The 23,989-nt window shown below is 40.2% G+C and overlaps 1 protein-coding gene and 1 pseudogene across 1 annotated transcript in view; one reads left to right on the forward strand and one right to left on the reverse strand.

Moving 5' to 3' along the window:
- The first annotated feature begins 3,311 nt into the window (after nt 1-3,311).
- LOC131239873 (uncharacterized) overlaps nt 3,312-23,989 on the forward strand; it is a 58,189-nt gene continuing 37,511 nt past the window's right edge. The window contains 1 exon segment of the mRNA XM_058237775.1: nt 3,312-3,882. Coding sequence (XP_058093758.1) covers nt 3,375-3,842 — 468 coding nt within the window. The 5' untranslated portion in view covers nt 3,312-3,374 and the 3' untranslated portion in view covers nt 3,843-3,882.
- LOC131238874 (pentatricopeptide repeat-containing protein At5g61990, mitochondrial-like) lies at nt 9,426-16,929 on the reverse strand (annotated as a pseudogene).

Consider the following 23,989-nt stretch of genomic DNA (forward strand, 5'->3'; position numbering starts at 1 on the left):
TGTTAATGCACAAGGCATTGACTCAGTGAGTAGCCAGAGAAAAAAGTAAAAGAAAAAAAAACCAGGTCAGTTTCTAAGCCCATGTACGTAAACTCATTTTGCTATTGAAATGATCCACCGTATTGGCAGCTTCTGGTTGCGGCACTACTAATAAACAGATAGGGAAGAAACATTTAAAAAATAAATAAATCAAAAACCTAATAGCACCAATACTAAACTCCACCGATTTTCAAAATCAGATATCAAAGCCCTAAGAAAACAAATTATGGTGAATCAAACTTACCTTCCATCGGTTGCAGGCCTCCGACAAAATAAAAATACAAGATAAGCATCACGTCATCTTCCCGCTGCATAAAACAAAGCACGAATCAAGGTCAAATCTAACAAAACCACGCCCCATAGGCCACTGAATCAAAACAATAGAAATATTGCCCTGTAACAGTGGAATTGAAAATTCTGCCCGAAATAAAGAAAAAGTAGACAGATGGATTTGGTTTTTATAGATTACATCTAAGGGAGGAGGAGGAGTCATAGTCATGGATGGACGAATATGGACCGTCCAATCAATGAATCGAAAACGAGCCTTGAAAGAGGGGGGAATGAGGGGCAAAGAGGGGGAGAGAGAGGGAAACCTAGCAATGCTGGGTGGAGAGAGGGGGGAATGAGGGGCAGAGAGAGAGAGAGAGAGAGAGACCCACGAGAATGAAATAATGCGGGATTTGGGGGCTATCACGAGAGAGGGAGAGAGAGTGGGTTTGAGGGATTTGGCCAGGAGCGGATTAGGTGTTACAGGGTATCAATTTATTGAGTGTTACCCTACCATATGTCCCACCTTGATGATGTGGTGTATAACCGCAACGATTCTAGTACGGTTCATTACCATTTCAAATTCAGAAACGGCTTAAAGCCGTTTCTGAACCAAAATCCCTACCGTACCGGTTTAACGATTTTGGTGTAGTGAGAACTGATAGTTCATTCCAATTTCCAACGTAGGATGAATCTAGTAGTGAACACTGGATCTCAACCAAAGGTTCTTAATTTCTCACTTATCCTACAAAATAATAGTAATTAATTAATCATTTTAAGCTTTTCTATATTTATATTAATTGACTACTACTTTCCCCGGTTTGGGTGGGATCTGAGGCTGGAGTTGGTGAGACACGAGTCTAAAGGAGCCAGAATCAGTTTTAAGGACTGGATCCTGATTGCAGTTCTCACCTTGATGCATGCATTGTATATCCATGCCATTCATTTGTTTTGTCAGTTTAAATTAGGGTATGATAAAAAATGGAAACCGATACATATTTTCAAGTTGAGCACACCATGAGAAACATTGGAAATTTTCAAGTTAACCACACCATAGGAAACAGTGGTTATTGACCATTAAAAACCTTTTGTGAGCCACATAAAGTTTTGGATAAAGGTGATATTTGTTTTTTTTATTTTTTATTTTTTATAAAAGAAAAAAAACCTTTCATCCAAGTCCGTTTGACCTTGTCAAAAGGTTGGATGGTCATCAAACATTACGGTGGACCTTGGGAAGTTTTTAATGGTGGGCATGTAACGACCACTGTATCCTATAGTGTGGTCCATCTAAAATTTTTATCTTCATTTTTTGGACCATGCCTTGAAATAAGTTGTCAAAACATGTGGACAACATGAAAATACAATGCACACATTGAGGTGGTGGGCTACCTGGTCAGGGACCCACCCACATCGCTGGTAGGGGGTGGTCAGGGTCCCCACCCACATCGCTAGTTCTAGGGTCACAGCCAAATCCTACTCGGTCTAGAGTTAGTACAAGCCTTGATTTTGAATTTGTCAAGGCCGAAATCATGAAAAATATTAATTTTGACTGCAGTAAGCCCAATTGATCACTTTATCAGGGCTTTGGATTGGATCTGGGTCCACGACCCTGACTCAAATTGGACCATTTTACAAAACCAGTTAATTAATTGTACAAGGTTCCCATTTAGTATCCCCAAGAGTCACTTTATAGAAAGGCAGCATGGGAGGCGGATTTCCTGCTAAAGCCTTTCGCAGGAAGTTCTTGTAGTAGGATGCTAAGTGGGGCCGACCATGATGTTTTTGAAAAATTCACATTGTCCAACCGTTTTCCTAAATCATTTTAGGACATGAGACTAAAAATCAGGTGATCCAAAACTCAAGGCTACCATACGAGAAGGAAAATTGGAGAAAGATTTGCCTCCAATTAAAACCTTCTTGATGTTTATGATTTGTGAGGACATTCTCATTGGAATGAAGTGAAAAAACAAAAAACTTAGCCTTATACAGAACTATTGTGGCCGTGCGAATGTTTAATCAATGTTCACTGAATCTCCAATACTATTTACTCTCATGTGTCCCACTTGAGTTTTGGATCCATCTGATTTTTGGTATCTTGTCTTAAGATTAATCCATTAAGGAAAAAAAAAACAGATGGAGGGTAGATTTTTCAAAAACATCATGGTGACTCAATCTATCATCCCACTGCATGAACTTCCTGTGAAAGGCTTTTGCAGGAAATCCCTCTCCATTGGCTTGTACACCTCTCCTTAAAACCCTAACAAAAATGACGCATATTGCGTCCTGGCTCCACCACGGTGCGTGTATTTTATATCATTTTAGGTCATGAGTCCAAAAATGAAGTAGACACAACTCTCATGTAGCAATACCGTAATAAACAAGGGTGATTTAACGGCCATCTTTAAAAACTTAATAGTCCACAAAATTTTGGATGAACTTAATATTTGTGTTTTCAATTCACGCAAGTAATCAATGGGTTGGATGACAAATAATTGTTATAGTGGGCCATAAGAAGTTTTGAATGGTGGGTGTTCAATCAACATTGTTTTCTTGTGGTGTAGTGCACTTTATATTTAGATCTGTTTCATTTTTAGCCTCATATCTTCTGAAAATAAAAAAATAAAAAAAATGGACCGCGTGGATAAAACACATATATCATGATTGTGACCACGTAACAATGTCCATTAGGGACGCGGATTAGCTACTAACAAGTTGAGTAGGGAGACTCCCTACTAAAGTGACGTCACCAAGTTCTGTGGGCCCACTATGATGTATGTTTTGTATCCACACCATTCATCCATTTCTCTCCCCACTGTTTTATGTGGTGGAGCCCACTTGAGCTTTGGATCTAACTCGTTCTTTGGATCATGCCCTAATATGATCTCTCCAAATGGATGAACGGTGTGGATATAAAACATACATCATGGTGGGCCCCACAGAACTTGGTGATGTCACTTCAATAGCCAGTCTTGCTACTCAACTTGTCAGTAGCAAATCTCATTCGGCAATCCGCGTACAACAAAAACCGAGAAGCAACTCCGGAGCATTTCTCCTTTCCTCTTTTCAAAATGTCCACCTTAAAAGAGATCCTAACCCGCCCCCCGGTCGCCGCGACGATCTGGCTCACGGTACCGGGCGGGGCGGCCCGCCCAGCTCCTTCGGTCGGGCCGGCCCTAGGTCAATACCAGCTCAACCTCATGGCGTTCTGCAAAGACTTCAACGCCTAGACCTAAAAATACAAGCCTAAAACCCCAATGTCCATCACCACCACCGCCTTCAAAGACAACACGTTCGAATTCACCGTCAAATCCCCATCGGTCACGTGGTACCCAAAGAAGGCCGCTGGGATCAAGTCGAGCAACAGCCGGCCCGGCCAGACCGTCGCTTCCACAATCACACTCAAGCATGTGTACGAGATCACCAAGGTGAAGCAGTACGTTCATTATTGCCAATACATGCCGTTGGAGTTCATCTGCAAGTCAGTGATTGGGACTGCAAACGCGATGGGGATCAAGGTCCAGAAGGAGCTGGATTGATGGTGGGGATTGATTGATGAACAGTGATGTCGATTTCAAAGTTTTGAGCAAAATGATTTTTGTTTCCTTTCTGTAATTTTAGCCAACGATGAGTAATTCTAAGTTTATGATTTGATGGTGCCTTTGAATACTAATTTTTAGTTTACTGTTCTAATAGTGTGGGCTTTCTTTTTTAAGTGTTGCATAAAAGCAGGACATGTTTGGGCAATGGTTTGGTCACCCAGACCAATCATTGGTTGGTCCCACTTTGAATGTGGCCACCTCTAAAAACTTTGGGGCGAACAATTGTATCTGTTAAGCTAGTGGGCCTTTTGCTATTGAAGAAATGGACGAGGGATTGTGAGTGGTATATTTTATTGGGGGTGAATTCAGTGGGTTTAGTCGTGGTTTCACATTTTTTCAGTGGTGTGGCTCGCTTATGTTTCGTATCCATCTAAATTATGTTATGTATAATGAATATGAGGTGGCACAATGGATGTAGTGGATAACATAATGACTGTGGACCCCCCCTAGATCAGGTGTCGGCGCACACCCTTCCTACAACATGATGATCCTTGTGGCATCTACTTCATTTGATTGTGGGGAGAGGGAGAACATGATGATCCTTCTGGTATCTAGTTCCTTTGCGGGGGGAGTAAAAATTAAAAATGGAGAATAAAAAAGACAAAGGACTGAGTCATGAGATGAAGCTATTTTCCTACTTAGACAATTGATGGAGAACTATATGGAGTTGAGGAAGGATCTCCACATGGTTTGTCTTTATTGGCTTAGAGAAAGCATTTGATAGGATCCCTAGATAATCTGGTTGGTGTTGGGAAAGGAGTTTCAACAAGACATATTAACATGATTAGCGATATATATGAGGGAGTGGTAACAAATGTGAGGGCCACTAGTGGAGAGACAAGTAAATTTTGAATTACCGTTGCACCTGGGATTAGCATTGAGCCTGTACCTTTTCACATTGGTTTTGGATGAGTTAACGAGGCATTTGCAAGAAGAGATCCTAATGTGTTTGTTATTTGCAAATGACATAGTTTTGACTGTAAGACAAGGGAGGGCGTGGATACAAAGATAGATTTATGGAGGGGTACTTTAGAATATAAAGGATTTAAAATTAGTCAGGCTAAACCATAGTATATGGAGTGCAATTTTAGTAACATTATGACTGAAAATGAGGAATTAGTTAAGATTGCTAAACAAGACGTTTCCCAAAATGACCACTATTGATATTTTTGGTTAATAATTCATGAGAGTGGAAAGATTGAGAAGGATGATGGAATTAAGAAGGGTGGGAGAAATGGAGATGTGCTTTCGGAGTTTCATGTGACCATCGTGAACCACTCAAATAGAAAGTGAAATTTTAGAGAATAGTTATAAGACTAGCGATGCTTTTGTTGTAGACAAAATGTTGGGTAGATAAAGAACAATTAGTGTGTCAAATACATAAATACACATAAATATGACTTGACATCTATATATATATATATATATATATATATATATATATATATATATATATATATATAGATATAGATATAGATATATAGGGACCAACTATTCAATGATGGTGAACTGCAAAAAACGAAGGGATCACAAAACCCATAGCTAGCAACAGATTAAGCACGGCTATTAAATGCACAAGAAAATATTTCAAGAGTATTTAATAAATGGCTAGTGAAATGTAACAAAACATAAATATGTATGTAAAAGATCACACATAAATGAATCCCAACAAAAAACTACCTATTGATTCTTCGGCCCCTTCGACTGAGGTCCCTCAGCCTCAGGCCATCGATTAGGTCCCATCAAATGAAAATTTCATCATGTAGAGGGATGACAGATATTGATAATCACATAGGTGTTTAGCATTGCAGGACAGAATGCTCATGTACAACCAGTTAGAAACAATGGACATCATTGCAATTATGATTCTAAAATAGTGGAAATGAGTATGGATTATACACAATTATATGCACATATATAAGTTTATTTCTTCTTCTTTTCTCTCTCTATCACTTCTGTTTGATATATTATTGACATAGATTGCACTAGTTAAGTTTCAACAAAGTGAGGCTTTATTTGGAGAAAATAACCAGCTGCAAATTCTGATCAGATTCATTTTGAGTTGGATGAAACAAGAGTAATTGCAATGATGACAAAAAGGATTAATGTTTCTATTCAGATGGATATTTAAATTGCTCAGTTCCACGTTGCTGTAAACAATAATTGTGCCCCACAGTGATTGCACGTCCATATGCATCCTGAAACAGTAGATGCATTTAAAATGGCAACAACAAAGTGTGATCCATTTCCATACTATGAAAACCTTGGTGAGGTTCAGATTGTGGAAGATGATTCTCGGAACACTATTAAAAGGGCAGTTTCTTTCTTTCTTTTTTTTGCCTTTTTTATTGGAAGGGTAGATGAAAATTTTATAGTTGGGGCCACCATCATTCATCAATTCCGACCATTTGTCAGTCGCTGCCCATTTCAAAATAGACGGTTAGAATCGAAGTGTCCAAGTTGAACATGTGGTGATCAGGGCCAACAACCACAGGGGTGGACTGTGTAGTTATCTGTGCAGCAGATATAAAGATGGACCGTTGATACAAAGCTGACTAATGGGTCGATTTGGACAGGGCAAAACTTACATCTGGATGGATGGTCTGAAGTTATCAGTTCACTATAGTTTTTCCCTATGGCCCATCTAGATGATGGCCCACCTGATCAATACTTCCAGTCGCAATGAGAGGAAATTGTTTCACGTGCAGTAGGTATGGAATTCAAGTTACATAACAGCACTTATCATCGTGTAAATGAAGGAGAAACTTGCCTGTGTCACATGCACACTTGGAGGGCCAGATCAATGCCCGTGGATAGATTGGTCAGATAATCCGAACCTTACATCAGGTGGCCCATGACTTTGACATGCAACTAACAAAAATTACACTGTGAAACAATCCTCTGCCCACCTGTTTGACGGCGTGGATATCCACTACGCATACACTGAGGTGGTCCCCAGGTGTGTTTGGTGGCCCAGATATTATGGAAGAACCAACATAATTCCGCTATCCATCTATCACATTTGGCAGCAATTGCATCCAATCAGAACAGAAACTACCTCTGTTGGAATAAGAGCAGGATTTAGGATCATTGAATATTCTGCCAAACGCAATACAACGAAACAACCATTTATTGTAAACATGCAAAATAAAACAACACAGAAATTTAAATATTTCTAGATTATTGCAGATAGTAAGGACTCAGAAGCAAACAATTCCTTCAAATTGAATTGTGATAATTGAATTCAATGAATAGGAAGTGATCAAATTGGAACTGCCTACATTAGAATTCAAATTGGAGAAGATCGTTTCATTAAACACGCCAAGAAACAGAGATAAGAAAGGCAAGACAGAGGCAATAAGTGACCCACTTGTCACTCTGCTTCACTCAAAAATAGCAACAAAAGAAAAACAGATAATGCAAATAGAAAACTCCAGGTGTGGCGCTCAAATTAGCTGACCAAACAGGACAACTGAAGAAAATTGAATCCCGATCCCTCCGCAAGGGTTCAAGCTTTTGTATCGACTGCCATGAACTCTTGACAATCTTAAGAGAAATATGGTAATGAACAATATGTGAATTATGTGTAGGAAAGGGAAGCGGTTTGGATACTACCCCTACCCATCCCAAGATTGGCACAGGCAGGGGCTCTGAGGGGCCATTGTGATGTATGGGTTTTAGGGTCTAAGCCCAAAAAATGAGGCAGATCTAAGGCTCAAGCGGACCACACCACAGGAAGCAGTGGTGGTAATGGCACCCACCATTGAAACCTTCTCAGGGCCCACCTTGATGGTTAATTGCCATCCAACCTGTTCATAAGGTCACATAGACCTGGACACAGGGAAAACACAAATATTAGCCTGATCCAAAACTTTTGTCGCCCCCAATAAGTTTTCTATGGTAGCTGTTTAATCCCCACTGTGTGGTCCACTAGAGACTTGTGCTTGCCTCATTTTTGGGCTTAGACCCTAAAATGATATGGAAAAATGGATGGACGGTATGGATAAAACCCAAATATCACAGTGGCTCTTCAGAGCCCCTGCACTTGCCGAGCTCAGGATGGGCAGGTGTAGTACTTAATTTGCGTCCGTAGGAAAGATGAAGAATCGGTGAACCATCCCTTCAGAGGGGCTGTGGAGAGATCCATTTTTTATGTTAACGTAGCTGGCTTACTGGTCCTTTCTTGGAGCCTGGTAGGCATATTTGGAGGGAGTGGAGTGCTAGAACATTTGATGACAAATCTTCCTCTTGTTTCCATTAAGCTTTCTATTCTCTCTTTGGATTTGGGATGGGCTCTTGTGCTCCCTGAATTCTAGAGGGACCTCATGTGTGGCCCATTTGGATGCACTTCCGGAAAAGGGGTTTCACTCTTGCTTTTTCAGTCAACTCAACAAACAAGTCACCTTTCTAGCTCCCATTTTGCTGAGTTAGGGTTGAGACGGTTTGCCAAAAGTGCATCCAAAGGCATAATGTGAGCTAGGGTCAAAATGATGTTTAGGTGTAAAATGCCCCTTTTGAGGGTGTGTCCAAACAGGCCCTTAATTCATAGAGAAGGAACAGTTAAAGTATCCTTGTTGAAGCAATTGGTGACCAGAAGCAGTAATTGCCCTCAAAGTAATAACTTGATCTAAGACCATTCTAGTATCCTCAAGGAGGCAGTTCGAAGGAGCTCTACAGCTCATGGCTAACAGGGGTGCTGCAAGGTGAAAGTTAAATAGAAAGGATGATGAGAAACGTTTGCTATTCCAGTTCACCAAGGCATGGGGTATTTCAATCTCTGAAAAAAGGTCCAATGAATTAAGAGAACCTCCATAGAACAGTTCCTAGGAGTTTCATCTTTAAAAAATAATAATAATAATAAATAAGATCATCATGGAGAAACAAAGGAAACATGGTTTGGCTAGTGCCTAAAATGTATTATTGACAGGAGTGTGCATGTTTGTGCATCGATGCTACTGTCGCTATGAAGGTGGGGATGTTAGCAACATCCCCAAAACTAGTAAATGATAAATGGGACAACCAATCATCAATTTTTACTGTCCATTTATTCATATAACTAGGGCAAGCCGTGGTGAAAAAAAAATAAAAAATCAAGCCAATAATATGATCATAAACATATTATCAGTAGCAATGAAAATAGACCGTCAAGATTGAGTGGAGAACAAAATGGGTCCAATCATCACCTTGAAGAATCTATTCAATAGATCCCATTTTTTATTGCTTATGATGTCACAGTAGCACTCTGGTTTGATGCTTTTAACCATGCAATTTATGGCCTGTAAAAACAGACTGTTGCAACAAATTGGCCCAATTTAAAGGGTTAGGATCATGTGATCAGCGTGATTCTTGAACCATGGCTTGGTCACGGTGGTACTGAATGGACCGTCTGATTGATGATTAGGCATATCGGATATCATTCAAAAGCTTTGGGATGTCACTAGCATCCACATGAAGGTGAGAGGACATTAGCATCTACCAAACATACACATATGGTCGCTTACCAAATTAAATACAAAAAGATACAGAAAATTCCAAAGATCACAACCATTCACACCAATTGTAGCACAATATGACCCTTTATGACAGGATGTCTGTTACAAAAAGAATACTCACATATGATGGCTTTCTTTAAATAATGGCCTGAATTCATAAGTTGATTACATGACAGCTCCGTTTTTTGGCATTCTAAAGAAATCCAAGCATTTGCTAATTGGTAGAATGAGTCGACCAATGAATGACTAAGACAATCAAAATAAGTTAGGGAAGCTCTTCCTACATACAGATGATGTACAAGAGTCGGTCATCGAAACCTTTTCCAGCTGTTAATCCTGTTGTTTTGCTGGAAGCCGATTAATATTCGAAGCAAAGCAGTTGGTGAGGTACTCACTGATTATTTGAGGTAGATATAGATGATATTGTTGGTGCCATCTATGTCCACATCCAAAAAAGAAGAAAGCATTCACCTGGATATACGGAAGGATTTGTGAACAGCATTCCAATCTTCTGGTAATCTAAGATCAGCATCAACGAGAGAAAACTTCACCAAGGTGCAGGGAGCTTCAAGAAGAACAAATCAATGGGACATGCTTACAAGAGTAGAATTCTGTATCCTACTCTCCTCACACATGCCAATGTGGAATATGTGCGCAAGATGCAGGCAATTCATCAGGTGGGCCAATCCATGTATGTTTCATGTCCCAAAAGTCAGGTCAGTCCAGCCACAGACGGGCCTCATGTGTACAAAGTACTGTTAAAAAGGCTTAAGCCATTCTCCAAATACAATGTGTGCATCTCCCATATGATATTTGAGCCATGTGAATTCCCAGGATCAAACATGTGCAACACTGGCAAGTGTCGGGATTGTAGGATGCACGAATAGCCTTGGCAGCCTCCTTCCAAAAAACAAACTCTTAAGTGATTTTAGTCTTCTCGATGTCCCTTCTCGGCCAAGCGGATTTACGTTCTAAACCTGAGCAGGCTGCTGAAGTACTTCTCTTGAGCAGCTTGTTATGCTAAAAAACAACCCCCTTTGCCACCTTAGCATTAAAGGTCACTGTCTTCCTCTGCACTCTCCAGTTTTTGGCGCCCAGAGACCAAGTCACTCAAAGTAGTATTACTGGGCACCCAACCCTTGTTTATCATACTCTCTAGAAGAACTTTAGCCTCATTGATATTACATTCGCTCCGTAATCCATGGATTAGATCACTGCATGTTGCAACATCAGCTCTAATTCCTCGCTCCACCATTTCGTTGAGTAACTTCAACGCTTCATGAAAATCACCTTTCTTGCAAAGGGCATCTATCAGTGAATTGTATGCAGTACCGCTCATCGACATGCATTCCCCCAAGATCTCGTTCCTCAACCGAAAGGCCTCAATCAAGTTTCCCTCTCGAGAATGAGTATGGATCATCACACCGTATGTCACTTCATCTGGCTTAATGCCTGTAGCCACCATCTCTTCGAATAGTGCGAATGCTTCTGCGGTGTTTCCTCGTCTGCTTTGCCCATCAATGAGCGAGGTGTAAGTGATGGCATTTGGCACCAGATTCTTTTCCTGCATCTCCAAGAACAGCTGAGTAGCCTCCTCCAACTTCCCTTCCTTGACGAGCCCATCAATCCGTATTGTGTATGTCACTTCATTGGGCATGACCCGCTGCTCTATCATATCTTCCAACAATCTGTTTGCTTCCTTAAGCTTGCCTAACTTGCAAAACCCGTCGACTAAAGTGTTGAAGGAGAGGGTTGTCGCAAAGCCGTCCTGCACCAGTTTGTGAAACAAGTCCTGAGCATTCTCCAAGTTTCCTTCCTTGCAGCATCCGTCGATAAGAGTATTATACACAACGCTATCTGGCAACTGTCCCCTCTACAGCATTTCATCATATAAGCGGAACGCCTCCGTTACATTTCCCGATTTGCAATACCCGTTGATCATTATAGTGTAAGTCACACTAGTTGGTGCCAAACCCTTTTCTACGATGACATTGAACAATTCTCTCGCCCTCTTGACGTCACCTATCTTGCATAATCCGTCAATCATAGCATTATACGTAACAATATTTGGCTCCATTTTTTTATTGAACATCTCACCAAGAAGCCTGAAAGCTTTCTCCATCTCACCTTGCCTACAAAACCCAAAAATTAAACCACTGTAAGCAAAAGCATCAGGTTTCAAACCCTTCTCTTGAAGTTCCGAGAAGACCCGAATAGCCTCTTCCAACTTCCTGGCCTTCGAAAGTCCGTGGATGAGCACACTGTAAGTCTGCACATCTGGAAGCACCCCTCTTCCAAGCATAGCATGAAATATTGAGAAGGCTTCTTTTACGTTACCTGCTTTGCAATGCCCGTCGATAAGAACAGTATAAACAACAACATCCAGCGCCAAACCGCAGACAAGCATCTCCTTGAAATATCCGTCCGCCTTGTGCATTTCCCCGGCCTTACCATGCCCCCGCATGAAAGCCCCATATGTAAACGCATTTGGAATCGGTCCCCTCTCCTTCATTTCTACCAAGTACATACTGGCATCTTCCATCTTTCCCACCTTGCATAATCCAGCTATAAGAGAATTATAGCAAAACACATCTGGAACGACACCTCTCTCCAACATCCTCTTCAAAACCTTGCATGCATCTTCAACTCTACCTTCCCTACAGTAACCTGTTATAAGCGCCGTATAGATAACAACATTACGCTTGAGACCACTCGCAACCATCTCCTCTAATAAACTGTTTGCTTGGTGCAAATCTCCACAATGACAAAGCCCATTAATCAATAAGCTAAATGTAACAACCATAGGCAATACATTTCTCTTCATTTCATCAAACATCTCAAAAGCATTATCGGTGTCCTTCTCTTTCAAATAACCCTCGATAACTGAACCATATGTCATTGCATTTGGCTTCCACCCCATCCCGATCATCTCATTCAAGAGCTGGTGGGCCTTCTCCATCTTTCCGATCTTACATACGCTGCGAATGAGTGTATTATACCCAGTGGCATTCAACTGAATTCTGTGAACAAACATATCATCCCTCACTCTAAAAGCCTCATCCACATCACCTTATTTCATCAACCCATCAATCAAAGCTGTGTAAGCAACATAATTTGGCTTCAATCCCATCTCCCATATCTCTGCCACCAACAATTTTGCCTCTCTTGACCTCTGTTCCTTGCACAGCCCATTCATGAGTGTAGCATACGTAAAGCAATCTGCCATCAGACCATTCTCACGCATCTCCCTTTTCAGCTGGAAAGCTTCATGAAGACTGCCTGTCACGACCCTAAATCTAGTGTTGGTAATCCATGATTACTATACACCAAATTTTGGTTGACAGCCTCCATAGAACTCCGATTTTGGGACTTCCAACTATCACATACTAAGTACCATAAGCGGGGCTCCACAAGGAGGATTTCTGAAAGTAAAGATGACAAACACGTATCATTTCTCAAAATTTCATCATATTCAACATATATTACTGTGTACAACTGAGCACATCAAGGCAAAACCAAAACATTAACCATGTCATATTTACTATACCTGATGTACATATTCAGGGTATTACAAAAAAATATATACACTGATATGTACAAAACAAAAAGGACAACTGAAGTCTGTAGCCTCTACTCCTGCAGCTCCCTACTCTCACCTGAAAAAATTAGAAAGGAAAGCTTGAGCTACTAAGCCCAGTGAGTGCGTGTGTGTAGTGAAAATGCATGTGTCATGTTATGCTTATATAATGCACAGGAATGCATAGGCTTTCTGAATTGATAACAATAAACTAAAGATACAATGCATTATGACACTTTTTATGTTTCAAATCTTTTTAATTACAGAGGTGGGACTTCTACCCACTTGTAACATACATACTCTTTCAATGTTTCCACAACTTTCCATATTTCCAAATTGGATCACCAAAGTCTAAAACAGGGGTGGGACTCGCATATGATTGCTACCCACTTGGATAGACTTTTCCACCGTGGTCAACTACAAAGGTGGGACTACATAGTTCACGGGCCGAACTAGTCTAACCCACTTGTATTGAACCTCAATATCTGCCTAATAGCGAAAAGTCATTAGTCGCTTGGCAAAATGGTAGCGGACAATTTACGAGCTCGTCACACACAACCTATCTTTGCTTGCCTATAAGCAGGTCAGGTCAAACCTCTCAACCAATTGACACACGTCGGTGTGAGTTGCTGCCTACATTGGTATTTCGGCATTCCAGCGCTCTGTTCTTCCACCCGGTCTAATCATTGGTCGCTCCCAATGGTACCAATCAGGGTTTAAGGACTTTCACCCACAGACTCTCTAATCATGTCCTGTCGAATTACACATTTCCAGTGTGGTGTCCAACTCAAGTTATAACAAAGTATGTTTAATCGCATTTACAATCACCATATGCATAAGTCTACACACAAGCACTATATGTCATGGTTTTCAAGGCAAACATAAGACGACCTTCCTCATGTGGTCTCCTTATACATTTTAGTTCCTCATAGGGGTCTCATGTAATACATCATGTATCTAGACGGTTTACATACTCATCATAGACACATTGTGTGTCGCAACACAACCCCATCATAGACACATCATGTGTCGCAACACAACCCACGATGATCACCATATCACCATACCATGATATGAATCATTCACTCTCAATCATACAATGATACAACGACTATGAATCATGCATATGATATGCACCTGACTTAACCACTCTCAATCATACAATGATACAACGACGATGAATCATACATATGATATGCACCTGACTTAGCCAATCTAAATCTAATCCGAGATTTATTCTGCTATAAGACTTCATGCCACAAGCATGCTTTTTGTCAAGAATTAACTACATCAAAAGGATGAGGGATATTTCTTTTAAACATTTTGTCAAACAGGTAGCGAGCGGACATTGTAAGGGACAAAGAGAGAAACTGTTAGAAATACGTATGACTTTAAACAAAACTAAATCATCTTTATCATCTAATCTTCCATTAATAACCTAATCACCTAACTCAGAAAATCCAGCCATACCCGTAAGAAAATCCAGCACTAACCTAACGAATTTAAATCAGAAAAGCTAGTCTGCTTAAGGCTTTAAAAGAAAATCCAGCAACAAATTAACCAACTCCATCAGAAATTCCAGCAAGAACCTAACCCTAAATCAGAAATCTCGTCTTTTATAGGGCTTTCAAGAAAATTCAGCAATACCTAATTTGAAACCAGAAAATTCAGCAATACCTAACCCTCAAATAGAAAATCCATCAATTATCTAACCATAAAATAGAAATTCCAGCAATCTATTAACCCTAAATGAAAAGCCAGAGAAAACCTAACCCTAAAACAGAAATTCCAGCAATCTATTAACCCTAAATGAAAAGCCAGAGAAAACCTAACCCTAAAACAGAAAATCTAGCAATTATCTAACCGTAAAACAGAAATTCCAGCAATCTATTAACCCTAAATGAAAAGCCAGCAAAAGGGTTTTGAAGGAAACCCCAGCGTACACATATCCGTGCTCCTAATCTATGCACTCACCTGTAACTATCAGAGGATTGGCTCCCAACCTCAGCTTCTATTTCCTTTTCTTCTTTTTCTTCTTCTCAACTTCACACTCAACAAGAAAGAGTGCTGGAAAATGGAATGTTGCTAAAGGGTTTTCATATGTATGGACTTGAAAATGGTTTGAAATTAGCTTTTGTCTAAAAAGGAGAGTTATGGGATGTTTTGTGATGATTTTTGAAAAGTTTAAACTTATAGTAGCAATATAACAATGTTATTGAAGTAATTTGATAATAGAACAACATTATGATCAAGTCAAAACATTCTCGGGGCCAATGGACCTATAGTCAACAACTATCCAGTTTACAAACCAGATTTCGGGGCCTCGGGTCTTACAACTCTTCCCTCCTTAAAAATAAATTTCGTCCTCGAAATTTCAAAACATATCCAGTTATAATAGTACAATACAACAATAACCATATCATATTTATACGTACCTAGGAATCAAATAGATGAGGGTAACGACTGCGTATCTCTGCTTCCCGTTCCCAGGTTGCTTCTTCGACAGAATGATAACCCCATTGGACTTTAACTAAGGGAATGACTTTAGTACGAAGAACTTGTTCTTTTCTATCCACGATACAAATTGGCTGCTCGATATAGGATGCATCTTCCAAACTGCTAAGGATTGCCAGTCAATAACAGGTACTATTATCTTCGGATCACATTTACGGAGCATTGAGACGTGAAAAACATTATGAACTCCAGATAATTGGGGTGGCAAAGCAAGACCATAAGCTACGGTGCCAACTCGTTCAACAATATCAAAGGGCCCTATAAACCGCGGGGCTAACTTTCCCTTAACACCAAATCGTACTACACCTTTCACTGGTGAAACTCGGAGATATACACGGTCTCCCTCGACAAACTCTAAGGGTCTGCACCGGCGATCTGCAAAACTCTTCTGCCGACTTTGAGCTGTAAGCATACGTTGTCGAATAAGATCAATCTTTTCAGACGTTTTCCGGACAACATCAGGACCTAAAAGACATCGCTCACCAATCTCAGTCCAACAACTTGGGGACCTACAAGGTCTACCATATAACGCCTCATAGGTTGCCATGCCAACAGTAGCCTGAAAACTATTATTATACGCAAATTCTGCTAACGCCAAGTGGTCGTCCCAACTACCAGAGAAATTTTAGGCACATGAGCTGAGCATGTCCTCGAGAATCCGGTTAACTCTTTCGGACTGCCCATCTGTTTGTGGATGATATGCTGTGCTAAATCTTAAAGTCGTCCCCATTGCTTTTTGAAAACTCTTCCAAAATTTTGATGTAAACCTCGGATCTCGGTCAGATACAATCGAAACAGGTACACCATGTAATCTAACAATTTCGTTTATAAACAAAGTTGCGAGCCGATCTTTAGACCAAGAAATACAAATAGGAAGAAAGTGGGTTGTCTTTGTCAAACGGTCTACAATAACCCATATAGTATCATGTCGACGTAAGGTTCTTAGTGAACCCACAATGAAATCCATAGTTACATGTTCCCACTTCCATACTGGTATCTCCAAAGGTTGCAATTCCCCTGCCGGCTTTTGATGTTCTGCCTTTACTCGTTTGCACACATTACACTCTGACACATGCCTAGCAACTTCACGTTTTATTCTAGTCCACCAAAATTGCCTTTTCATGTCCTTATACATCTTCGTAGAACCTGGGTGGATAGTAAACTGAGTGTGATGTGCCTCATCCATAAGGGCCTTCTTCAATTCTGAGGTATCTGGAACATATAATCTACCCTGAAACCGAAGTCCACCATCCAAACCTATCTGCCACTCCGGTTGACTTTTCCCTATTATCACATCTTTACAAAACAACGCCCATTGATCAAACTGTTGGGCTTCTATTACTTGGGATATCAAAGAGGGTTGAATCGTCAAGTTTGCTAATTGTACAACTGAGGACTGTAGAGTTATCTCAAAATCAAATTCAGCTATATCTTCTACCATTTTCCACTCTCGCATCATCAATTGTGCCACTTGGGCCTGTGGCTGACGACTTAAAGCATCCGCCACCACATTAGCTTTTCCTGGGTGATACTGAAGATCAAAATCATAGTCTTTCATCAATTCCATCCAACGTCTCTACCTCATATTCAATTCGGCCTGATAAAAGAGGTATTTCAGGCCCTTATGATCCGAAAAGAGTTCGAATCCAATCCCATATAAGTAATGCCTCCATACTTTGAGGGCAAAAACTACCGCTGCTAACTCTAGGTCGTGTGCGGGATCATTCTGCTCATGAGGCCTAAGTTGGCGAGATGCATATGCTACTACCTTGTCCTATTGCATTAGGACACACCCCAAACCTATAAACGAGGCATCTGTATAAACAACGAATCCCTCACTCCTAGATGGAAGAGTAAGAATTGGTGCCGTCCTAAGACGAGTTTTTAGTTCCGCGAATGCCCGCTCACAGGCTCCACTCCAAACAAATATTACATCCTTTCGAGTCAATCAAGTCAGTGGGGCAGCTATACGAGAAAATCCTTTAACAAAACGTCTGTAACACCTTGCTAGACCTAAGAAACTCCGAATCTCAGACGCATTCTTCGGCTGTATCCATTGCAAAACTGCTTCAACCTTAGCTAGATCAACTGAAACTCCATTCTTTGAAACTGTGTGCCCCAAAAATTTCAATTCTTCCTGCCAAAACTCACATTTTTCCAGTTTAGCATATAGCTGGTGCGCACAAAGGGTTTGCAACGTCATCTCTAAGTGACACACATGATCTTTCCTTATCTTTGAATATATTAAAATATCATCAATAAAAACAACAATAAACTGGTCCAAATAAGGACGGAATACCTCATTCATCAACTGCATAAATATTGCAGGTGCATTAGTCAGACCAAATGACATGACCTGAAATTCAAATTGTGCATAACGAGTCACAAAAGCTGTCTTCGGGATATCCTCTTCCCGAACCCGAATCTGATGATACCCAAACCGTAAATCTATCTTCGAGAAATACTGCGCACCACTCAATTGATTGAATAAATCATCTATTCTTGGGAGCGGATACTTGTTTCTAATCGTAACCTTATTAAGTCCTCTATAATTGACACACAACCGTAAAGAACCATCCTTCTTCTTTACAAAACGCACAGGCGCTCCCCAAGGTGAAGTACTCGGGCAAATAAACTCCAAACGACGTAATTCATCTAACTGTCTTTGCAACTCATGCAACTCATGCAACTCTAACGGTGCCATACGATAAGGGGCTCTGGATATAGGGGCAGTGCCAAGGATAAGATCTATTCGAAATTCTGTACGTCTAACGGGTGGCAAACCTAGAATTTCCTGAAAAACATCTGGAAAATCACGTACTACCAGCAACTGTTCAATACATACACCTTTGGACTCGTTATGAATACAGGACATCAAAGTTTCTATAAACTTATCTTTAGGATCAGCCACAAACTGAAATCGAGGCTGGTCAGGTATAAAAAAGGTGACTGTCTTAGCTGTACAGTCCAACACTGCATGGTACTTGGATAACCAGTCCATTCTCAAAATCACATCATACTCCAACAACTCCAAAACATAACAATCAATTGGAAGGGCATACTCTGCTATGTAAACACGACAGTCCTGACGTATAGAACTCAACACCATTCTTTTCCCTAAAGGAGTCAAGAGCTCTAATCCCTTGGTCATCGATGTTCTCGGCAATTCCAATGACTGACAAAAACTATCTGCTATAAATGAATGTGATGCGCCAAAATCAAAAAGGACACGTGCAAAAAGGGATGATACTACAAGTATACCTTTTATGAGTCCTACCTTAGTCTGAGAATCTTTCTTCTGGATTGCATAAACACGAGGTTGCATCTGAAGGGGTAAGGGTTGTCTACCTTGCTGCCACTGTGACTGCAGTTTAGACTGTGGTTGTTGGGGCCTATACTGTGTCCTATATGGTGGCCTATGCTGCTGGGGCTGCTGATGTCTAGGTGGTTGATATGGTTGTTGTTTCTACGGATTGAGACAATCCTTTTTACGGTGCCCTACACCACCACAAGTATAACAGGCTCTAAAAAACTGTCGCTGAGGAATAGACGGTGATATTGGGGATTTAACATCAGGTCTGGCTACAAACTGTCGTTGAGGAACAGACGGTGATACCAGGGATCTTACATCAGGTCTGGCTACATATCATATTTAACTGTAGGCCTCTTTGGGGATGAAAATGGCTGAAAACTATTACCACTCTCTGAAATAAATCTCATCTTCCTTTGTTGATTAGAAGTAGATGAATGCGTACTTTGTTGTTGGTTCCAATCAGACTCAAAAATCTGTGCCTTTGCTACTACTCCCTCAAGAGTCGACAACTCAAACCCTCTAACTCGAGATCACAAACTAGGACGCAAACCATCCTCAAATTTCCTCGCCTTCAAATCATCATTAGCTACTAAATGTGGAGCAAAACGAGATAATTCTATAAAACGATCCTCATAGTCAGCAACAGACATCTCACCCTGAACTAAAGAATCAAATTCATGTGCTTTCTGACAACGAACAGCTACGGGGAAAAACTTACGATCGAACTGGTCTTTAAATGCTTCCTATGTCCACACAAATTTTGGATCTATTGAACGAACAACTGACTTCCACCATTGTTCTGCCTCTCCTTGCAATTGATAAGTCGCTAAGGTAACACATTGCTTGGAAGTACCACCCATAACTTGAAAAAGTTTCTCTATTTCTGACTTCCATAACTCGGCTGCCATAGGATTTGGCTTACCAGAAAAACAAGGTGGATCTAGACGTCTAAACTCCATAAAAAGAGCACTAGCCCGCTCCTGCGCTGATGTCTCAGGAGTATAACTAGATCGCTACTTTTGATTAGCTGTTATAGTTGACAGTCTGCAACAGTTGTTGAAGTTGTGTTGTAAGAATAGGTATAACTGGATCTGGAACAGATTTTGACGTAGATTGTGACTTAGACTTGGGTTGTACTGGAGGAGTCTGAACAGATTTCGACATAGATTTTGACTTAGACTTAGGTTGCAATGGAGGAGTCTAAACAGGATTCTTTCTAGGCGGCATCCTATAGATAAAACACCGAATTAGCCTAAAAAGAACAAAGAACAAGTAAACCGATACAATATACACAATAGTAAATACCCATACAACTCCTCTACTTCGCAAAACATGAACCTAACAACTCTAACACAACAACATATAGTAAATACATTAGGATTTATGCAAATAGTTCCCAAATCATGCTCTGATACCATTTTCTTTCACGACCTTAAATCTAGTGTTGGTAATCCACGATTACTATACACCAAATTTGGTTGACAGCCTCCGCAGAACTCCGATTTTGGGACTTCCAACTATCACATACTAAGTCCCATAAGCGGGGCTCCACAAGGAAGATTTCTGAAAGTAAAGACGATAAACACGTATCATTTCTCAAAATTTCATCATATTCAACATATATTGCCGTGTACAACTGAGCACATCAAGGCAAAACCAAAACATAAACTATGTCATATTTACTATACCTGGTGTACATATTCAGGGTATTACAAAAAAATACATACACTGATATATACAAAACAAAAAGGACAACTGGAGTTTGTAGCATCTACTCCTGCAGCTCCCTACTCTCACCTGAAAAAATTAGAAAGGAAAGCTTGAGCTACTAAGCCCAGTGAGTGCGTGTGCAGTGAAAATGCATGTGTCATGTTATGCTTATATAATGCACAGGAATGCATATGCTTTCTGAATTGATAACAATAAACTAAAGATACAATGCATTATGCCACTTTTTATGTTTCAAATCTTTTTAATTACAGAGGTGGGACTTCTACCCACTTGTAACATACATACTCTTTCAATGTTTCCACAACTTTCCATATTTCCAAATTGGATCACCAAAGTCTAAAACAGAGGTGGGACTCGCATATGATTGCTACCCACTTGGATAGACTTTTCCACTGTGGTCAACTACAGAGGTGGGACTACATAGTTCACGGGCCGAACTAGTCTAACCCACTTGTGTTGAACCTCACTATCTGCCTAATAGCGAAAAGTCATTAGTCACCTGGCAAAACGGTAGTGGACAATTTACGAGCTCGTCACACACAACCTATCTTTGCTTGCCCATAAGCAGGTCAGGTCAAACCTCTCAACCAATTGACACATGTCGGTGGGAGTCGCTGCCTACATTGGTATTTCGGCATTCCAGCGCTCTGTTCTTCCACCCGGTCTAATCATTGGTCGCTCCCAATGGTACCAATCGGGGTTTAGGGACTTTCACCCACGGACTCTCTAATCATGTCCTGTCGAATTACACATTTCCGATGTGGTGTCCAACTCAAGTTATAACAAAGTATGTTTAATGGCATTTACAATCACCATATGCATAAGTCCACACACAAGCACTATATGTCATGGTTTTCAAGGCAAACATAGGACGACCTTCCTCATGTGATCTCCTCATACATTTTAGTTCCTCATAGGGGTCTCATGTAATACATCATGTATGTAGACGGTTTACATACTCATCATAGACACATCGTGTGTCGCAACACAACCCACGATGATCACCATATCACCATACCATGATATGAATCATTCGCTCTCAATCATACAATGATACAACGACTATGAATCATGCATATGATATGCGCCTGACTTAACCACTCTCAATCATACAATGATACAACGACGATGAATCATGCATATGATATGCACCTGACTTAGCCAATCTAAATCTAATCCGGGATTTATTCTGCTATAAGATTTCATGCCACAAGCATGTTTTTTCTCAAGAATTAACTACATCAAAAGGATGAAGGATATTTCTTTTAAACATTTTGTCAAACAGGTAGCGGGCGGATATTGTAAGGGACAGAGAGAAACCGTTAGAAATACGTATGACTTTAAACAAAACTAAATCATCTCTATCATCTAATCTTCCATTAATAACCTAATCACCTAACTCAGAAAATCCAGCCATACCCGTAAGAAAATCCAGCAATAACCTAACGAATTTAAATCAGAAAAGCTAGTCTGCTTAAGGCTTTAAAAGAAAATCCAGCAACAAATTAACCAACTCCATCAGAAATTCCAGCAAGAACCTAACCCTAAATCAGAAATCTCATCTTTTATAGGGCTTTCAAGAAAATTCACCAATACCTAATTCGAAATCAAAAAATTCAGCAATACCTAACCCTCAAATAGAAAATCTATCAATTATCTAACCGTAAAATAGAAATTCTAGCAATCTATTAAACCTAAATGAAAAGCCAGAGAAAACCTAACCCTAAAACAGAAAATACAGCAATTATCTAACCGTAAAACAGAAATTCCAGCAATCTTTTAACCCCCAGAGAAAACCTAACCCTAAAACAGAAAATCCAGCAATTATCTAACCGTAAAACAGAAATTCCAGCAATCTATTAACCCTAAATGAAAAGCCAGCAAAAGGGTTTTGAAGGAAACCCCAACATACACATATTCGTGCTCCTAATCTATGCACTCACCTGTAACTATCAGAGGATTGGCTCCCAACCTCAGCTTCTATTTCCTTTTCTTCTTTTTCTTCTTCTCAACTTCACACTCAACAAGAAAGAATGCTGGAAAATGGAATGTTACTAAAGGGTTTTCATATGTATGGACTTGAAAATGGTTTGAAATTAGCTTTTGTCTAAAAAGGAGAGTTATGGGATGTTTTGTGATGATTTTTGAAAAGTTTAAACTTATAGTAGCAATATAACAATGTTGTTGAAGTAATTTGATAATAGAACAACATTATGATCAAGTCAAAACATTCTCGGGGCCAATAGACCTATAGTCAACAACTATTCAGTGTACAAACCAGATTTCGGGGCCTCAGGTCTTACAACTCTTCCCTCCTTAAAAATAAATTTCGTCCTCGAAATTCAAAACATATCCAGTTATAACAGTACAATACAACAATAACCATATCATATTTATACGTACCTAGGAATCAAATAGATGAGGGTAACGACTATGTATCTCTGCTTCCCGTTCCCAGGTTGCTTCTTCGACAGAATGATAACCCCATTGGACTTTAACTAAGGGAATGACTTTAGCACGAAGAACTTGTTCTTTTCTATCTACGATACAAATTGGCTGCTCGATATAGGATGCATATTTCCGAACTGCTAAGGATTGCCAGTCAATAACGGGTACTATTATCTTCGGATCACATTTACGGAGCATTGAGACGTGAAAAACATTATGAACTCCAGATAATTGGGGTGGCAAAGCAAGACCATAAGCTACGGTGCCAACTCGTTCAACAATATCAAAGGGCCCTATAAACCACGGGGCTAACTTTCCCTTAACACCAAATCGTACTACACCTTTCACTGGTGAAACTTGGAGATATACACGGTCTCCCTCGACAAACTCTAAGGGTCTGCGCCGGCGATCTGCAAAACTCTTCTGCCGACTTTGAGCTGTAAGCATGCGTTGTCGAATAAGATCAATCTTTTCAGACATTTTCCGGACAACATCAGGACCTAAAAGACATCGCTCACCAATCTCAGTCCAACAACTTGGGGACCTACAAGGTCTACCATATAACGCCTCATGGGGTGTCATGCCAATAGTAGCCTGAAAACTATTATTATAAGCAAATTCTGCTAACGTCAAGTGGTCGTCCCAACTACTAGAGAAATCTAAGGCACATGATCTGAGCGTGTCCTCGAGAATTTGGTTAACTCTTTCGGACTGCCCATCTGTTTGTGGATGATATGTTGTGCTAAATCTTAAAGTCGTCCCCATTGCTTTTTGAAAACTCTTCCAAAATTTTAATGTAAACCTCAGATCTCGGTCAGATACAATCGAAACAGGTACACCATGTAATCTAACAATTTTGTTTATAAACAAAGTTGCGAGCCGATCTTTAGACCAAGAAATACAAATAGGAAGAGAGTGGGCTGTCTTTGTCAAACGGTCTACAATAACCCATATAGTATCATGTCGACGTAAGGTTCTTGGTAAACCCACAATGAAATCCATAGTTACA

Source organism: Magnolia sinica, chromosome 3, assembly GCF_029962835.1.
Source record: "Magnolia sinica isolate HGM2019 chromosome 3, MsV1, whole genome shotgun sequence".
NCBI lineage: Eukaryota > Viridiplantae > Streptophyta > Magnoliopsida > Magnoliales > Magnoliaceae > Magnolia > Magnolia sinica.